The 20,143-nt window shown below is 36.4% G+C and overlaps 4 protein-coding genes across 4 annotated transcripts; 1 reads left to right on the top strand and 3 right to left on the bottom strand.

The window, feature by feature from the left end:
* The first annotated feature begins 768 nt into the window (after positions 1 to 768).
* Positions 769 to 2,247, top strand: LOC114527897 (tctex1 domain-containing protein 1-like). Its single transcript, XM_028549609.1, has one exon. It carries the CDS (start codon positions 864 to 866, stop codon positions 1,422 to 1,424), a length of 561 nt encoding a protein of 186 aa, XP_028405410.1. The 5' UTR covers positions 769 to 863; the 3' UTR covers positions 1,425 to 2,247.
* Positions 2,248 to 2,286: 39 nt separating this feature from the next.
* On the bottom strand, positions 2,287 to 3,529 carry LOC114527898 (tctex1 domain-containing protein 1-like). Its single transcript, XM_028549610.1, has one exon. It carries the CDS (start codon positions 2,999 to 3,001, stop codon positions 2,522 to 2,524), a length of 480 nt encoding a protein of 159 aa, XP_028405411.1. The 5' UTR covers positions 3,002 to 3,529; the 3' UTR covers positions 2,287 to 2,521.
* Positions 3,530 to 4,362: 833 nt separating this feature from the next.
* Positions 4,363 to 6,746, bottom strand: LOC114527818 (ELAV-like protein 1). The gene has a single exon (XM_028549513.1). The coding sequence runs from the start codon at positions 6,556 to 6,558 to the stop codon at positions 5,521 to 5,523; it is 1,038 nt and encodes a 345-aa protein (XP_028405314.1). The 5' UTR covers positions 6,559 to 6,746; the 3' UTR covers positions 4,363 to 5,520.
* Positions 6,747 to 6,897: 151 nt separating this feature from the next.
* Positions 6,898 to 11,293, bottom strand: LOC114527819 (S-methyl-5'-thioadenosine phosphorylase-like). Its single transcript, XM_028549514.1, has 7 exons — positions 11,193 to 11,293; positions 10,759 to 10,845; positions 10,434 to 10,492; positions 9,306 to 9,576; positions 8,451 to 8,693; positions 8,085 to 8,207; positions 6,898 to 7,669 (listed from the first exon to the last, which is right to left on the bottom strand). The coding sequence occupies exons 1-7, from the start codon at positions 11,202 to 11,204 to the stop codon at positions 7,643 to 7,645; spliced, it is 822 nt and encodes a 273-aa protein (XP_028405315.1). The 5' UTR covers positions 11,205 to 11,293; the 3' UTR covers positions 6,898 to 7,642.
* Between the last annotated feature and the right edge of the window lie 8,850 nt (positions 11,294 to 20,143).

The raw sequence follows: 20,143 nt of genomic DNA, 5'->3' as shown, positions 1-20,143 counted from the left end.
GGTACTGCATGATAAAATAAAGATTGGAGAAATTTAGACCGGCCAATGAGATGTATAGATACGTTCCAATATAACCAAGGAGCAGCGTGGCAGCGTCTTCAACAACTTGCATAATTTCCGATGCGAAGTTACCTATATTAACCTTTACTAATAGATGGTCCAAATTTCATCTGTACACGAAACCTAAAATCTTGGCGCAGTAAAACGCCCAAACCTTATTGTGATAATCAAACGCTTTATAAAATTGACTGTTAAGTTCTTTAGGTTAATCCGATCTGTTTTTGATGAGAACTCATCGATATGGCAATCAATCCGATTTGCCAAATGTTTCGCTATTACAATTCACGGAAGTAAATTTTGCTTTGTGAACGGTAACATTTATATAATTGTAGGTTTCAATTCTGACTCCTCCGCAGTCGCTTAGTTGGATATTTATAGATCAGTGGTTGGACATTTATAGATCAGCAGTAGTGATATCTATAGATCAGTGACTAGGAAAAGTCTCTAATGTTGCATCTTGGGAAGGCGCGTAAAATAAAAATAATTTTCCCTTCGCCTTCCCATTACCCTCCGCGCGTTCCTCCGCGCGTTGATGCGCCATTATATAATTATAATTATTTGTTTGCGTAACACCAAAGCGACTGGGGACGAGTCAGGGTTTCAATTTACTAAAGTTTGAAATTTAATTGTGTTTGCTTACGTATGTCGTGTTGTTTTGCGATGTCATTTATTTTAATTGATCTTATGTTAGTTAATCATCTATTCAGATCATGTGAGGATGTCAATTCTTTCAAACAGCAAGGCGATTGAGGATTTATCGTAAATCTCCAGTCTTATATACTACATTCACAAATTCACAGAGTATGCAGAAGAGCGAAAGCAAAGTCTCTGAAATCATCACAATTCCACTTCACCGATTTCTGAAAGGAACAGCATTGATAGCCAATGTTAAAACGTCCGCGAACTCGACCAGGGAAAATGGCTTAGTCAACTGCAGTCAGTACAATGAAGAAATGGGTAATGGGAAGAAGCACGGAAGAGCTTTTTCTTGCGGAAACGAAGTGTTCGTCCAAACAGCGTTTGCTCACACATCGGGAACAAATGATGCTCTGCATATTAACAAGCAGAAAATAAAGGAGATGATTGTGGATTTGCTACGGTCCGAACTCGGAACCCATCGCTACGACCACAAACAATGCAGCCAGAAGTGCCTAAAACTCAGCGAAATTATCGAAATAAATGTACGAAAGAAGTGTTTGGATTGCAAGGTGATATCGTCCGTTCATGTTGGCGCCCTGCGCGACAAGGGTCCGGCGATTGCGAGTCAGTCCTTCTATTCCGAACGAAACGACTGTATTGCTTTGGCATACTACAGCAATAAATCGCTCTTTGCCAGTGCCGCTGTATTTGCTGTGCGTTTATGAAAGCTTTATTTAATCAGCAGGCAGCATTTACATTTCAATAGAAGCTTGTCAAGCGCTTGTATAACTACAGTAAAATGTCAGAAACCTATAGAATTCATTTCGTAATTAATTGAGAAAGAATTCAATTAATCTTTTTACCTTCCACTTTCATTCAGGGGCCGGTTGTTCGAAAGGCGTTTAGCTTAAACGGTGGATAAGTTCAAAATAGAAAACAAAATTATCGATTTATTGAACAACCGAGCTAAATATTTCGATGTACACATTAAACGCATAAGATGCATGTTCAGCCATACCCAAAATCTATGAGACTATTTTTAAATTTTGGGTTATCCACCTTTTAACCTAAACGCCTTTCGAACAACCGGCCCCAGGTATTTAACTCGATTTCCGATTTCAATGTAAAAATATCAATTTTGCCAGTTGGCAAATGAATGTACTACAGTATACAGTTAGCCAGAGATCAGAGTTCATCTAGGATTGCTCCGAGGACAAAAATATATAGCAGATGTAAAATATACGGAAGATTACAAGTATCTAACTATAATCAGTATCAACTTGTCATATATAGGCTCTTGGGAAATTACTTTTGTTATCAAGCATAAAATTGAAACGATCGGACAATACGCATCATTGAAAATATGATCGAAACATAATTAAAACAACTGATTGATCAGTCTTCATGCATTCCGAACAGATTTCACTCAGGCCCGTCATGATCAGGGTACTACATTTATGTATGAATCGCCAGGCTGGGCTTTGCTTGACGCTTTTCCACCGCACCACTGTGGTAAATTAATGACCCTAAAAAGTTATATGTAAACATTTATAAACACGACATAAGACAAGTAACCAGAGCGAAGGATACATAATCATGAAAATATTTATTGAATAAAATTTGACCACGTACCATGCGGACAAATTGACTTTTCTTGTTTGAAGGGCACGTAAATTTTAAAGATATAATAGAAACGTGGACTGTATATGATTTAAAGCATTCTAGGACTACATGAACTTTATTGAGTGCCATTTATTCCTACTTAGAGCAATCAGTTGACATTGACAACGCATGGCAACGAAAGTAGTCACCATGACTACATCTACTCTAAGTATATTCCATACACAGTGGCTTGAGCAAACACTGTCTCGCCATAAAAACTAGCTGACGAATAATTATCAAAATTCTCATTCCACAAACATCGGCTGGCCACGCGTGCACTCTGCGACTTATTTTCTCCGATTGAAACTACAGTTATCAGCTTGTACCGCTGTAGACCGATGCTTTTCACTTTGTCCTGGATAAGTTGGCTTAATGTGGGACACAGCTGCGAGCATTTCTCGCGTTCGTATTTTTCGTTCTTGAGATTCTCTTCGAGCACCTGCTTCACGATTTTTTGCACTTCCTGAACAGGAAATCTTCGGTCAGGTTCCAGTTTGTAGCTATTTTGAAAAAATTCCGAACCACCGTACGTACTAACACCGTCGCCGAAAGCGGTAGACGGTTGATAGCCATCGTTTGTTACTTCTTTTATTCGCACACTTCTGAAGTTACTTGGGCGTCTTATTTCTTTAAAATTCATAGTTATCTTGACTCTATGTTTACGATATTTGTCCGCCAGACACGGTGTCCCAACGCTGAGCCTCAGGTATACGAAATGTGTTCAGATCCGTGGAGAATTCTAGGGAGAACTAGGTTAAGATTTATGAATACGGTGAGCTTGTTGTTTATATGACACTCGCAAGCGAAAGATTTGATTTGTTCATTTTGAATAGCGTAGTTGTGAAGTCTTGCATATATATTAAATGATTTCATTACTACGGCCATTTAGGTAATGAAATAGTAATTATGTGCCATAAAGGTATTGAAGCGGCAATTCGGCCGCTCAGCATTGAATTCATTTGAGCCTAGCTAGTGATTGAACATCGAAAACGACGTCGATGATAACAGTTTCAAGGCGCGTAACGGTAAATCAGTTTTTCTGGCGTTTTCTTCTCGGTAGTCCTCACTCCTCATATGGGTGAAAAAAGCACTTTTTGAAAAATGCAAATCCATGCCATTACTAATGCCCCTCACCCATACGTGAGCTGTTTTCTAAGCAAATTTCTGTAGATTATGGAAACCCTAATTATGGAAACCTAATGTTTCCCAGTACGCGAAAAACATGGGAACGAGGATTCTTTCCGATGTCAATTACAGGATTGACGCATGTGCAGACGCGCGCGTTGTTCGAATACACCGCAATTAATACTCGTCGATACAGAAAACTGATTTTGTGTTTCTATCTCCATTCATATCAGTTATTTGCAATGGAGTAGAACTATAATGATTTCAACTGGATATACGTGAAAACGCTTAAAAACAGCGTAATGCGGAAAGAAGGGTAATGCGTTAATAAATGAACGTGCACTCAGGACAACCGGAGATTATTACAATGCAAGGAGTCCTACTTGTCATGATTAAATGTCTAGCTGTAAAATATGTTGACATTTAACAATTCGCCGAATGCGAGCCAAATATCGCTGAATAAAAGAAACGAATGATAAAACCTTTTTTGTATAATAATTACAAAGGTGATTGCTCGACAGGGGGCCTATCCTAACATATAGGGTGTGCCATCGAGAGGGACAGGGGGGTTAAGTCAGTAATATAACGTGTGAGATCATATATTTGAACAATATTTCATTGGAATCAATACACATGGGATGTCATAAAAATAAATATATTTTTCAATTTTTACGATAAATATTCACGATACATGGTATCCATCAACGTTTATGGCTGCCATAATATTATCTCTCTTCCACCAGGAAAAACGTTACAAGTTCAATAGTTTCTCATAAACAAATTATCATAAATATTTATCCCTTTCATAGTTTCAACAATCAAAAACAAATACAATAAAAGAAAGCCATTTCCAAAAAGAAAACATTTACAAATAAAATAAAATAAAATAAAACTCAAAATGGTTTGAAGTAAATTTAATTAAATGAGCAAAAGAAACAAAACAAAAACGTAATAACAGGATCAATGCCTACATGAATATGTAAACAATAACAAATCATAAATTTACAACTGACATATAGTCTCAAAGAAATTAAAGGAATAATCTAAAACCAAAACTCAAAATGTTAACATAAGCAAAAGCAAAAAAAACTCCAAATAATACAAGTATAACTGAGAGGTAACAATAATTTTACAGTGTGTTAATTCATGTGATACTATACACTAGTTTCCTTGGTGAAACAACTATTTACTCACAATGAATTTTATAGGCCTAAAGGGCATATGTGCCTCTCTTGAACATCAAGCCATATGAGCATTAAATTTGTCTGAAATATTCAATACTTCTTAAATACAGCTTTTGCATACACTTTTGTGCACACAACATTTCTGTAATGTTTATAAAATATTAAGGCCAAGTTGGAGAGGGACTTCCTAGTGATTGTGAAAAAATTACCAAATGGAAAAAAGTTCTATTTTAGACCAAAGTTAATATTTTCTGCTGCTTTGTTAGTGGCACATTATATATAATCAGCCAATAAAAAATTATAGTAGATTCAAACAGTGGCAGAGAGCAAAATTAATTTTTGGCTAGTGAAATATTGTACTAAGGAACATAAAAAAGCATTCAACTATTCTAAGTCCTTCCTTTTGTGGCATTTTGTACCCCTTAGAGTTGAAACCATATTCATTCATTCCTTCATTTGTCAATATAACATAAACGAGCACTAAATTGAACAGGACAAATTTCCATCTTAGACAGAAATTGTCTCAAACAAATTGTGATACACACTTGACCATCATGCAGTATTTTTGTAGGCAAATTAATTAATTTAAATGTCAGTAGTTTTCTATGAATGCTTTCTCTGAAATAGGAATTAACAATTATGTAACAGACAGCCATATTTCACTGAAACTATAGTTGATAAATGTTGGTCTGGAACACAAAGAATTAACTCCATACTCCTAGCCTCCTCCAAATTGCCAAAAACGTTCTAATTTATATATATATCTATGTATCAATATATGTATCTCTATAGATAAAATATCACACAGTTTGCATAAGCTGCATAATAATGCAGTCACACAGTTAAAAACTTACTTATTCTTTGGTGTTTTGAAAGACACTTGAAGTGTCCTTCCATGTACCATTGGTTTACCATTTAAACCAACAATAGCTGTGAAAGCTGCTTGATAATCAGGCATGTTTACAAACCCAAATCCCTTTGGTTTTCCCTCTGGATCCCGGATAATCTTGGTATTGAGAATCGCACCATATGGTGCAAACAGCTCATATAGAATTTTCTCATCTGAATCGGGCGGCAAGTTATATACAAATATACACCATGTTGTACCATTGAAGGAGCTACTCTGATTTGATGATGTTATGCTCATTGACATTGGTGAACTGGCAACAGGACTCATAGGAGAATATCTATAGCTTGTTCCTTGTGGAAACACTGGACCAACATTGCCACTACCATAGCCTCGACCTCTGCCATTGATCATGGTATTGCCTCCATTAGGACTCATCATTTGTGCCTCAGGTATTCGCTTCTGTTTGTTGCCATGTGGCGGGTTGGCAAATTTAACTGTTATTTGCTTTATAGCGCCCTCGGGGATCGTGCCGTTCAGGTTTCGTATGGCAACTTCAGCTTGTGCATGTTTATCGAAACGGATAAAACCAGCTCCGCGACTTTTACCGTCCGGATGAGTTAGGATTTTCGAGGTTATAATAACACCAAAGCTGCTGAACATTTCTTCCAGTTCATCCACGGACATCGCCTCGGGTAAACCGCTCACATACAAGTTGGCATTCTTGATATCAGAGGACGAGGGTCTCGCGTAGCTCACCTTAATGGTTTTATCTTGTAATCTCAACTTATCCAAAGTTCCGATCGCTTTCTTCGCATCTTCAGGCGACTTGAAATTCACAAATGCGTAGCCCATACTGTGCTTGCTCAATTTGTCTCGAATCAACTTACACTCACATACCTCTCCCACAGAACTAAACAGTTTGGCGATCTCTTCTTCGGTCATACTTGGAGGCAGGTAGTTTACGATCAAGTTGTTGTTTTGCGAGTTGTCCTCGCTATACGATGAGTCCATCTTTCGATCGCTATACGACGAATCCATTCTTCGTTAAAATGACAAAACAGAAAAGCAAAAGAAAACAAAAATAAAGGAAAAATCTCGAGCAAAATCGCTCAGTTGTCAGATGTTGTGTCAGATGTTCTGGGGAGCACGCTGCCTTGACGAAATAGAAGGTCGGCTTCTGAATAAAACACACTTATTCATTGGTTGAACGGATTTGTCGGTCAACCAATAAAAACCTCCGTAAAAATGAACGGATGTAACTCATGCAACTACTTTATGTAGGGATGTCAAAAATTAATTCGCATCTTCTGAGTGTTTCCGTAACCTGCTAGATAAAAAATATTTCTCGAGGACGGTTTTGACAATTTAGGATGAAATCTAAACCCCTATTTTCAAAACTGTAATTCATTCTTCCAGGGCTCCACGTTGGTTAAGGGAGCTGAAAAAGCCTGTTTGCGAAAATATTGGGAATTCTCAGTCAGCCGGGCTCGTTGTTTGAGCAGAACGAATGCGTAAAACGGACGGACTACACGTGACCTATAAAGTTGAATGAAAATAAATAACTTTGATGCACAAACAGAACATGACCGGCATTGCCATTTTAATTTTCGTCAAAAATGTACACAATCCAACAATCCAAGGTCTACTAAGCCTGAGTAGACAGACGTTCTTTCACTACTTTATTGGGATAAATAAGTCTGAACGAGAAGCGGACCCCAATGAAGTTTTTTTCGGGAAAAATGTGAAAAAAAGTATTTTAAACCTCCATTCAAAAAAATTTAGATCGGCACCCCCTCTCTTCAACCTATGGAAGCAGACCAAAATTTGCACAGGGGAAAACTGAGGAAGTACGTGATCACCAAAGTTCGCAAACTGAATAGTCCCAGTGAACTTCAAAAGCGTGTTCATGAAAATAAAAATAGCATTTCATCCACCGTAGCCAACACATCACATTACATGAATTCGTCTGGCGTAAACTTTACCTTTGTTTAATGATATCTTTATGTATAATACTGTAACTAAATAAAAGTGTTACTACCTTGCAATACTAACCAGCAACCACTACCACTGGCAACGAATGTTCTTGGATAACCGTGAAAATGTTTTTGCTATTTCCCGTTGTTCACATTTGAGCGTTGTTTACACTCTCCTGAAAAAAACCCGCAACAAAATCAGCAAATAGGAACACTGTGTAAAATCAAGACGAAGTATATTCCCTATTGGAACCCTAGTACTGTACTTATAATAATAATAAAAGCAGTCACTCAACTGTCTTTAACGAAGGGCTTACGCAGCTCCCCCAAAGCATCTACCCACTTAGTGGCATGATCTCACCTGTCTCTCAATTGTAAACAGAGTAATTTTGTATACACAGGTCAGGTGACACATGACGAAGAAACAATTTAAAATGTTATCCCATACCTAGTGTAAAAGCTGTGTTCCTATTGGCTAAGAGCAGGTGCGTTCAAACTCGAACCCACCTGCCGAATCTAATGCTTAACTTTCCGAACACCACATGAATAGGCATGAGATACAAACTTATGTAAAAAATTATATAACCATACATTTAACTTTTTAATCTCTTCATCCCATTTTTTCTCTGCAATTTTCGGAACCGCCGCAATAATTAACTGAATAGCTTTTTCGATATTCTCTTTGAAGGCTTGTAACACTGAATCCACACTGACCTGAATTGAAAAAAAAAGTGTTATTTAATGTGAGTCGAAATGTGTTATTATCACTACACCAACATATTGTGAAGTACACATTAATAGCATTAATACAATGATAAATATTCTAAAATATTGTATTTTAATTGCATAATCCCCGGCATGCATAATTTAGAACTAAAATATGTAACTTTTTAGATATTTTACATTCTTCTTTTTTGATCATAAATCAACTACATTTTACAAAAATAATTAACTTACAACATTGCCTTCATCATCTTTCCAACAGTCATAATCCGTAACTAGACACATTGTTGAGTATAGAAGGCCAGCCTCTTTAGCTAAGCAAGCCTCTGGGACCGTTGTCATGTTCACAACATCGCACCCCCAACTCTGAAATAATTTACTCTCCGCTTTCGAGGAGAAACGCGGTCCCTCGACTGTTACTACCGTTCCTTTTGTATGATGTGAAAATCCCAAAGATTTCGCGGTGTCGATTAAAATCTAACGGCAAAAAACTATTGCGTTGATGTCACTGACACTGCCGGTGTCTGTGAGCAATATTCAAGCTAATCAAGGTTTCGGATGATATACCGTTATTATGCATGCATTTTGTTGCTTAGATTCAATATTACAGGATGCATTGTATGCAAGAAAAAAAAATGCAAAGATATACATTGGCAAATTTGGTTTGGATCATTTTCCTAATTCTGGAGTCACTTCTTAAAATAAATCGGGTAAGTTATACAGTCGTTTCTGCGCATCGGTTCTGCTCATAACAATGAGTAGTCAGTCTATTTGTTTCAAAATTGCTCAAACTTAGCATGTTTCGCATATCTCTGGACAAAAACTCTCTCTCCTCATATTCATTTAAAAGTATGGCGAACTAAAAGCCTGTCAAAAGGTCTTTATATTTTAGGAAATATATGGATTCAAAATGTAAACAAAGCGTTTGTTTTATACATTACCGACTGTACTCCGTACTAATAATCGATCATAATATTAATACATAATAATAATCGATCATAGAGTTTAAAAACCTTTTTTTTCGATTGAATACCGAGCCTGGTACAATGGGTGCACGAATGTACAACATGATATCGAAGGTTGAAATACCTGTCTTAAGGGTTCGCAAAATGGTTTATCCATTGGTACATGGCAAACTCCTTCTAAATGTCCTTTTTCGCCATCGTACAAAGTTGATGGCCGCTTTGTTGTTCTGTCGATGAATTGATCAATAAATACAAAATCTCCTGGGTGGCAATTTTCTTGTAACGACCCACAGGCACTGGTGGATACAACATGGGTGCATCCGGCCTGTTTTAACGCATAAATATTTGCCCTGTAGTTGATATTGGTTGGCATGATGGTGTGCTTTCTGTCGTGTCTGTATCATTAAAAACGTAGAGATTAATGGCGTCTCTATGCCTATGGTCGGGTAAGTGCGTATATATTAACTGATTATTGACGGAGCGTGAGGTCTGTACTTTGAAATGTCAGACTGAGGTTTTTTTAAATGGATTTAAAAGGAATGAGGAAATTCTCAGTCCTGGAATTCCCAGTCTCCCTTTTTTAAGCTCAAATTTTGTGCACCTTGGTATTTTTTTCATCCAGAAATTGAGTGAAAATAATTTTGCTTGAAATCTATAAAGCAAATTCTTTAAAGAACATACGTATGCATATGCATGCCTATAAATGCCTATAGTGAAAATTGCAGACGTGGCATATTGAAAATTGAGGGCCAACACCAATTTATTCATGTTAATTTATTCATGTTAATTAAGAATGTAAGGACAATTGCCAAACAATGAGTATGCATATAGCCTAACAAAATTTTCATGGTGCATGAATGGTGATAGAAATTATCATAAATCACTGTCGGTCAAGCTCCCTTTGTCAGTTGACAGGCAATAACAGAGCAACAAGGGGGAATTTCATTTCAGACCAATCAGCAAGTTTGTTTACATTTTCATTGACCAAACAAGAATGCATAAATTTTTACTACTTCCAGTAAAAAGGTACATTATTTACCATTTTACATGAAGTTTTAAAAATTAAGGCATGCTGATTGGATTTGCCTAAAAAATGTGAGCAAATATGGCAATCAGTTTAAAATGAAATTCCCCCTTGTTACCTCAGGTTGATCTATAATGTTTGTGATGTAATGTGATAGACTTATTGCATTAAATTAGTTCATGTTCCTTCGAACCTCATTACGTTCCAATATACTACTCAAAACATTACCTTGGCAATAACACACAGTCTACACCATGGATTTTCCCAAATGATAGAACATCAGATGGCTAATTCAAGTAAAGTAACAAAAGTATAATTTGACTTATAATTTGTTGAAAATTTCAAGTTCCTGTAATTGCAATTAATAAATGATAACATCGAGTGTTAAGCATAATGTTGTGAAATTAATGTACATGCAACTATCTTTTGCAATATTGCCAATTACTCAAGAATCCTCCAAATATATTTTTAGATATTCTGTGTACATGCAGTAGGGAGATTATTATTTAACACAATACATTGAGGAAAATTGAGAAAAACAACTTTCAATCACCTTTCCATATGGGGTGTTATATACAGTTTCTATTTTATCTGTAAAAATATTTGGATTGTTCAAACCAGTACCACCAATGATACCAATCTAAATTGATTAAAGCATAAATTGACGTTGGCTAAAGTTTGCTGCAGGAAAAAAATAATTGAACAAAGTGTATCAAAATTGTTACAACTAATGACATAATATTCCTCTTAATGGCCACATATTTGCCAGAATTTGCTCCCCGCAAAGGTATGAGGTCCGCAAATGTATATGAATTATATGAAGAGTGGCAAATCCCATCATATTAGCAACTATCAACTATGTTCTAATGATACAAAGTTCTATATGTTCTAAAAGGCCCTGCCTGACACTCAACTCAATTAGTTACCTTTGAGTACTATGAGGCATGTGTCATAAAAACTCTTAAGTCTTAATAGACACTCACTCACCTTCATAGTCATTATTCCACAAAATATTAAATAAGGAAACAGTGAGTCCAAACTCCAAATATAGGGGAGTACAAGTAAATTTGTACCTTCAGAGAACTTCAGTCTTCAGCGCAGTTTAGCGGAAATTAGGCCTGTTCGCAGGCTAAAACATGGGGTTCTTCCACTTTAAGTGTGGTGTAGACATTGAAAAATTGAAATGAAAAGAACTTGGAAGCTACCACTCAACCACCGGCCGGCCGGAAATGTAAAGTTTTGCACAATTTGGGAACAATGTTGCCTGAGACAGACGAATAACAAAAAATATTTGCATACATAAACGTTACCTTTTTGGTTTTCTAAATACGTTTTTAAACACTGAAAAGTCAAATGATTTATAGCATCCTATAGCTTCCATAACACAAACGTTACCTTTCATTACACAAGAGGAAATTTTTGTATCCTTCCAAAAAAGATCAAGGCGCATGTGCCCCCAGCCCCCAGTGGCCAGTGTCTATTACCCGGGATTTACTATACCCTTGAGTGCAATAAACAGAATGAATTGAATAGACTTCAATAAATTGCAATTTAAGGTGAATTGGGAAGTAGCAACATATTGGATGTCTGAACAAATAGGATCTTTTGACTATCTCCTAAAGACTCAACTGGCGCCAAAACCATGAGCCACGTCCTTCAATTTAGCAATATTATACACTTCACAGTTTAATCTTAAATTCTAGGCTATGTTATAAATACATGATTACTAATAATATGCTTATGACAATTAACAATTTGAAGCCAAATAGAATGACCATTGCCTGATTGCCAACGCATGTCTATGAAAGTATTCTTGGTTGACGATCGCGCTACCCAGCCAAGCCTTTCAAATTCTCCTTAGTGTGCGATGACGATTTCACGGAAATAGAGCTACGACAAAAAGACCTACGTACGAAAGTGATTGAGCCGACAAAAACAATGTGTTATTATGTTAAGTAAATGCTATCAAATTTTTTAGGAAGAAATCTACAATGGCATAAACACAGCTCACATAGACGGCTTGATCTGAAATTGCGCTTCCATTTGCCGCGAGTTTTTATTGGAAGATGTAAATAGTCTAACCCAGCCCATCTCTTGGTACTGCGAAGTCCGTCCCGCGCATATTTATGGCTCATGAAAAACTTCTTTTTTGAAAAAATTTAAACTGATTTTAATATCAATTTTTTTCAAACTTATTAAAATTGCTACTTGCCGTAATTTAAGTACAGTCTATTATGGTCTAAACAGTTCTTTAGTTGACACACTGAAAAATTCAGAGATTTCATTGTATGGAAATTGTATGAGAATAGCTTCCATAGGAGGAAGACTGTCAATAGTGCATGTACAAATATACTTTGCGCGATTATCTTGCATGGATAATCACCATTTTAATTCAGCAATTGTTTTATTATATGAAGCTTTAAAATTTTTTATCTATAGTGTTGTGGTTGTGTGTAGCATCAGTCTACTGTATGAGTTGTTTAATCCAAGGGCCGCGGAACCTGAGGGGCTTATTGGGGCACGGTACCTCCCCATTTATTGGGGGGGTAAATTGAGTATGGGGATAAATATGTTTACTATATACATGCGGAGAAGTGCCCATCGGTGTCCCTCTTCACTTTGTAAATAGTTCGCGGATCTTGATTTAATCATACCAGTTTTATGATGTACGCTGCTCAGCCATTGAAAATTCTGGAAAGGCCAAGACCTTGACGACAAAATGCGTTGTGGTTTCGAGCTTCGTCAACTGTACCTGCGACAATGCGTAATATAGTTGATCGGGTAGCCAGCACACAATTATGACGCTGGAGGCAAAAAAAGCTGTCATCGTGACTCGTTTAATATATTTCAATTCGGTGATTTGTCTAATATTCTCTCTATCGTTCCTTCTTACTCTCTTCATGTGAACTATAATCGGACAGTATGCGGCCACCATAACGACCGCGGGTATCACAACCATGCGTTCCTACAAAACGTGCATGAATAGTGCGATGACGATTGTTTTCAAAGAGTATTTCTGCGTTTTCCAGGAGCATGCGAAAGTGCCGTTGACTTGAACCGTCGTAGCACTCAACGGCACCGTGACTTCAAAGCACATTCCGGCAATCCAAGGGAAAAACACGGTCGAAATGACGACTACCTCTAACTGTTCATATTTTTTGTAGCATAAAGGCATAACAACCGCTAACCACAGTTTCACAATATATTGCTTGCTTCATTCTAATTCGTATTTGGCTGCCGGTTTTTCGAATGCAAAAATTCAGTTCATAAAAGCCGATATAATTATATTTATTACCTATATGCATGTTCATGTATTTAAAGATGTATATATGCACAATAAAATGACGAAATATATAAAAATTGTTCTTTATACTGAATAATTAACGTTATGCAATTTGATTGAATGATTTTTTGTGTGTGAAAAGATGCCATCTACACAGCTCTTTATTGGACGTACGATTTTCTAAACATGTGAAAAATTGTCCTGTGGCATTATGGCGCCAAGCTGTTTACATTTTTTTAAGATGGCGTTGAAATTTATGAGTGAGATTGAAACACTGATAATTCTTAAATTTCAAGACATTTTTACATTCTACACTTTCGAAAATAAAATCTTTACGACAAAACGGTCTGCTCCAATTTTTCACTTGAGCTGTTGTCATTGGTGGATAAAAGAGTTATAACACTTGCAAGTGACGGAAAAAAAGTCAATTTTGTCTCCACTGCATTTCTTTCTGAGTAATATATTCCATTTTCCCATTAAAAATAGGAGTCAGTCACAACATACTTGTAAAGATACATAAATCCTATTAAGTTACAATAGTAAATAAAGAATATTAAAATGCAAAACATAAACTACAGTTAAAAGTAGAAATAGCTAGATGGGTAGGTGCAAAAATTATTTTTCACGTTATATGCGTATTTGCCAGTTTTGACCGCCACAGCGACCTTTCCCTAAAACAGCCTTCCCAAATGAATGAAAACTCTCAGTTTAAAGTCTGGTTTCAATTTAGTCGTAATTCTCGTGAACAAGTCATTTTGACCGATGAGAAATAGCCATCATGTAATTCAAATCGTTCACTCTTGACTGTACAAGTATACTAGAAATATGCTATCACATCAGCTACCTTGACGTGTTCATGCAAACACGCGAGTAAATGGGAACCATGCAGACATTAATTTCCATCTGTGCATGCACTGTGCATGCAGCGGCAACAATTTTTATCTTAACTGCATGGCGATCGTCCAGACCTCAGCTGCCACGCTGGCAACAAATATAAATAACCAAAATTTGGATGAATTGCCAGGCCAACGGTATTTTGGCCTAACGCGACTTGTTTACAATATTGCCACTATACACGTGTTCATTTAAAAAAACGAAAGATTTGGGGTGATTAATAAAAATTTGAGGCCAATGGAAGGGAGTGCAAACTGCGCCTTTGAATATCACAATTCACCCCAATAAAATTTACAAAATGCAAGGTAAAAATCAGGAAACATGCACCTATACCGACTACAGTACGCTTTTTTGTTGGCGTCCAAGTAATATTTCTTCAATATTATAAATGAAGTATCCACATGCAGCCGCAACAAGACGCGTGACATTTTGCATCACGGCCTGCAAATCGCAATTATTTCTTTACATATCAGTTTGCAGACAAATTTTAACAGATCAGGGGCCGGTTGTATGTTTAATTTAGCTTAAACGGTGGATAAGTCAAATTTAAAAAACATGCACCCTTACATCTCTCTTGAATGAGTCCACTTGAATATTATGCACTGAATTTGTAGTTGTAAACAGTATCGCTGTATTAAGGTTAAAAACTTTTTTCGCTGCTTGAATAAAACGATAGACTTGCTTTCCATTTTGAACTTAACCACCGTTTAAGCTAAACGGGCTTGATGACAACTGGCCCCAGTTGATTAATTAAATAGGGCTGGCAACGCTACTCAGAACTCTATAACCACATACCAGTAGTGGTTGCCATTTCCTGACTCAGTTTTTCTTCGTAATTGCCTTTTCGTCAGGAACTGGCTTTAATTAATTAACATAAATTCAAAGCAGTTTTAAGCCGACTATAACGGCTTGCTCGAAAGGCGTTTAGCTTAAACGGTGGATACGTTCAAAATGGAAAACAAAATTATTTATTTATTGAACAACTGAGCCGAAATATTTCGATGTAAATACTTAAGATGCAGGTTCATTCATTCACAAGAAAATTTTGGCTTATCTACCGTTTAAGATAAACGCCGTACGAACAACCGGCCCCAGATGACCGCCTTCTTCTGGATAGGAAGAGCATGTGTTCTCGGCGCTACATAAGTTGAGACATCAAAAAATTGAATGAAAATCGCTGTCCATGGCGACCAAGTAATAACAAGACCAGACGAATATATTTTCAATTTTCAAAGTACAATTAAGATGATAAATTAATACTAGAAGAGAGTACATATAGTAATAGGCCAAATAGCGTGATGGAATTTACATACCGAAATAATTGATACAATCTGGCTTAGAACTTGTTAATTGCCATATTTATTGTTTTATCACTATAGCAAGTTTGCGGGGTCTGTAACAAAGCGTTTACCCCGCATTTAAAGTTCACCACGTTTCTTATATTTAAACGCACAATATTGTTATATTTTCCCATATACACTCCGACCTGTTAAATCTTACACAATTTTTATATTTAAATTGCTCCGTAGACGCCAAGGGGGCGTTGAGTTTAGGTCACGGTTGCCACGTTTTGAACAAATCTTTGTATTGCGATGCACGACCAGTGCTTGGGAACACAATGTGACGAGCGATTTCCATAATATTGATTATGTAAATTTCAATCAGATTAGCCGGTATTCAATATGAAAATCGTGCAAGTAAGCCAGTTTCATATACATCTTCACATCGCTCGGGCTTCGGTTTTTCATTGGGGAGAAAGGGTGAGTGTTTTTCCTTATTCATATGTATTTTACGCGCGACGTCTGCGCGAAAACATAACGTGATTGTAGATGAATTAGAAACTGGACCATAATATTATTTTGGTTAATACATGCAGGAATACCGGTCCATCCATTCCAAACATCATTGACCGCGGTCGCACTTAATTGAAATCAGTGGAGATTTTGTGGCAACGAAGCCAGAAAGGTACGAGTTCGGCAAATGAGTGTGACAAACTGATTAAAACATTGCACGCTTTTGAATTAATTCATTGTTCGTTATCTCAAACCTGGCATAAGAATGCCGGCAGACACTGACATTCAATAGTTATATATCTTCAGTTCCGGCAACCGCTCAACGAATTTTATATTCCGCCGTTAAGGTTAAGGACAGTATTTGAGAAATGCTCATTATCTTAAGGCGGAAAGATAATTTCGTGCTATAGGCAGGAAAGCTACTTGGGTTTGGTTTGATTATTCATATATATTGGAATTGGAGCTGTTGCGCAATCGCAAAGATGTACATTATTTGAGCTTTTTACATTTGGGTTTACATAAAAGGCTTACAGATGACAGTATTTTAAAAGAACCAAATCGTAACAAAATTCGCTTGAAATAGTTTTAAACTCTCGATCATACAAATCAGCAATGTATCATTATGTACCAGAGCTTTTGCTGAGCTTTTTTCATGCACTTCCATTGTTTGGAAAGCCATATATAGAAAAGTATAAATTAATATAACTGAACAAAATCGTTCATGAACCTATTGAAGACATTCAGCACTCTATTCCTTCATAGGAAGATTTTTTCAACGCCAATTAAGTTATTCGATAGTTGTAGGTAACCTTTTTTACCATCATGGGAATATTCGCAAAAAATGCATGCAAGTTCCACTGAAAACTCAATTCGGCGGTAGGGTCACTTATGTGTAAAGAACGTATGTAGCTATACGAGTGTCATTAGCACCGAAGAAGTAAACACGCAAAACCTACGTCTCCAGATCGTATAACTATAATATATATTGGTTCGATAAGAGGTTTGAATTGGAAATGCCCATGTTTGTGAAAATGCTACAATATACTTGTAATTGACAATTGATTTTAAACTACATCAGTACAGACGACTTAATCGAGTTCAAATCTTCAACTGCAATTATTGTTTCCTGTGTCCAAGTATATTGTAAGTGGAATGCTGACTCAGACAATGATCAATTTGCCTGACTCGAAATGATTCTTTGAATGCCTCCAGGCTTTCACATAGAATTACAAAGAAAACTCATTGTTTGATGTTTCGAGCAAGATCCTTAATATTTTAAAAGCAGCTAATTCAAAACATGTATGCACTACTCACACCGACAACCCACATATTCGAGATGTTATCATTTAAAAAAAATCGGCGAGTTTCCATAAATAAACGAGTTTTATACCTTGCTATATGATTTTTGTTACTAGTTGTATATACCATTAATTCCTTCGCAGTACCCTAATCCATCCATCTCTACACGCGCAGTCTTCAATAGCTACAACTATATACATGGGCATGCATGGGAGCCTCGCTGTCTGTGCACATTAAATCGTCTTTCTTCACAATCGATGCTGTTTGAATTGAACTTCTGAGAGGTTATTCAGACAATTCAGTGACTCTATATAATTTATAATTAAATCTACCATCTATTAGTGTCTTTTAGGTACTGATCCTATAGGGCGAATGTATACTGATTGTTTATAGAATTTTCATAATTTGCAAATCTTAAGTTTTAAGGTATATTCACATTTTCAGGTAACGACAAATAATCTTACCGCGTGTCTCTTCTCTTTATCATAACTCCTTTATATATATGCCTTCTCATGACCTCATCTCAAAAAGATAATGATCAGTAAATCACAAATTCAAAGGGCAAGATATTTTAAAACCCTAAGTATAAATGAATCATATATGGCGTCAACTTTATTGGACGCGAATTTCTTTGTTATATAAAACAATGGATTATTCGACTATATAATGGCAATGCCAATGTGGACCACCATGTATAAGTGAAATGTATAATATTAAACTAATGTAACGGACAATCCAACGCGTTGGTGAAGGAAGACTTTATTTATGAACACGCAAATTCCATATGAAAAGCGTGTGCAAAAAATATATAGTCTCTCTAACCTGTCTATTGTTTGATTTGAAACAATATATATTACATTGCATTGCATGCGAGTGTTGAACAGTTGAAGTGTATTGATATAGAGGCTCACATGCGTATACTATAATATATATAATGCACGAACCTGCTGCGACATGTATTTTGTAGGTGCGCATATGCATTTTTCCATGTGAAGACTTGAATTACTATTGCGCAAGTTTGAGAGACAAAAAAATCAATTAAAACTATTAGCCTTATCTTTACATACATTATAAGAGTAGGGTCTCTATTGATTTCTTTATCTCTAATCAGTACTCAATCATTGGGCGGAGCTTCGGCCAGCTTAGCCCCCTCCTGCGATTCCCCTCAAGGAAAAAACTGTTGTAATAATTTTTGTCTTCCATGCACAATTAGGGGCCGACTTAGACGTCGTGGTTATCATGAAGCGAACGGCTATAATTACACCTAGGATAATTTCTTTGTTGAGCATTGCATTAGGTTTGACTCTATCATTTATATACGGTGTACAAATCAAGACTAACCCAAGTTTTCAGACACTAAACTGTTGTATATACCCTATCGTATACCAAGTTGGCAGATTAATCAAATCTGACGAAAGCGTCGTTCCATCTAATGTTGCCGGTTGCGCAGCAAGTAAACTACAGTTTAGTTCATACTTCGCTTCATGCAGGCAAAATTTTGGCGTTCTCTGAGTTTTGTCATTGTCAATGTCCAGTGGCGGCTCCAGAACTCAGATTTTAGTACTTAGCATACGAGAGGGAAAAAGGCTCAGGAATTTAGGGAAGAAAAATAAGGTTTCGGAAGGAAGCTTAAAGATACGGGGATTAACATTTGCTCATGCCGGTTAGTTTCAGTTGATAAACTCATAAACACCCGACGTTTGACGAAGCAGATATTCTAAATCTACCCTTAGCAGTAGACCGAGGTCAAGGATCTCGTGGTAACGTGCAATTACGTTTCCGAGCATCGAGTCACGGTGAAAGAACAAGCACGATTCAGCTATAATTCGTACGTCGCTATCTAGAAGAAAATTTGATACAATTTGTGGGCACAGTATACAACATAGCTATTAATTAACCTGAAAATTATTGTCATATTCATGATGATATGATTTATGGTTTTATTATATTCATTTTTGAAATAAATGGTGTTTCTTGAAATCTGATTGGTTAAAAATAGTGTGATTAATTAGCCATTTCAATCGAGCAGGGTACTGGCTCTAGTCGCGAACCGCAAAGCATATATGGACTGTTTGGAGGGACAGGAAATAGAAGCCTGAAATATTTTGTCCCACCAAACATTCCATAGATGCATTGCGGTCTGCGACTAGACCCAGCACCCTGCTCGATTGGGAAATAGCTTATTCCGAAATCGCACTATTTTTGAGCATTAATCAAATCATTTATAAGCAAATAAGATTGAAGCTCTGTACCACACTAAAAATTAGATTTAGTATTTCAGTGTAACCATCCAATCAAATTACAGGGGAAAATATCACAAAATTTTATTATTTTAAATTTTCACTGAATGCCTCGCAAAATTTTATTACTGAACAAAAATACATGAAATTCACTCACATTTTACACCATTCACGGTTCTTTTAGCCAATAAATCGTTTTGAATATTTTTAGTTTTTTTGTGTGATTTCAAAATGACTTGCACTTCGTGTCGTGCAATTTTGGAGTAAAATCAAACTTGCGGTTACTCAAGTTATATGTATATAAAGAACGTATGTATAGCTATACGATTGTCTTTAGTGTCGAAGAAGTAAACACGGAAAACCTAGGTCTCCAGATCGTATATAATATATATTCGTTCGATAAGAGGTTTGAATTGGAAATGCCCATGT

This window comes from Dendronephthya gigantea, unplaced genomic scaffold (assembly GCF_004324835.1).
Source record: "Dendronephthya gigantea isolate DGI-Jeju-01 unplaced genomic scaffold, DenGig_1.0 000047F, whole genome shotgun sequence".
In the NCBI taxonomy this organism is placed as follows: domain Eukaryota; kingdom Metazoa; phylum Cnidaria; class Anthozoa; order Malacalcyonacea; family Nephtheidae; genus Dendronephthya; species Dendronephthya gigantea.
The sequence above is the reverse complement of the archived record's forward strand: the minus strand, read 5'-3'. Positions and strand labels throughout refer to the sequence as shown.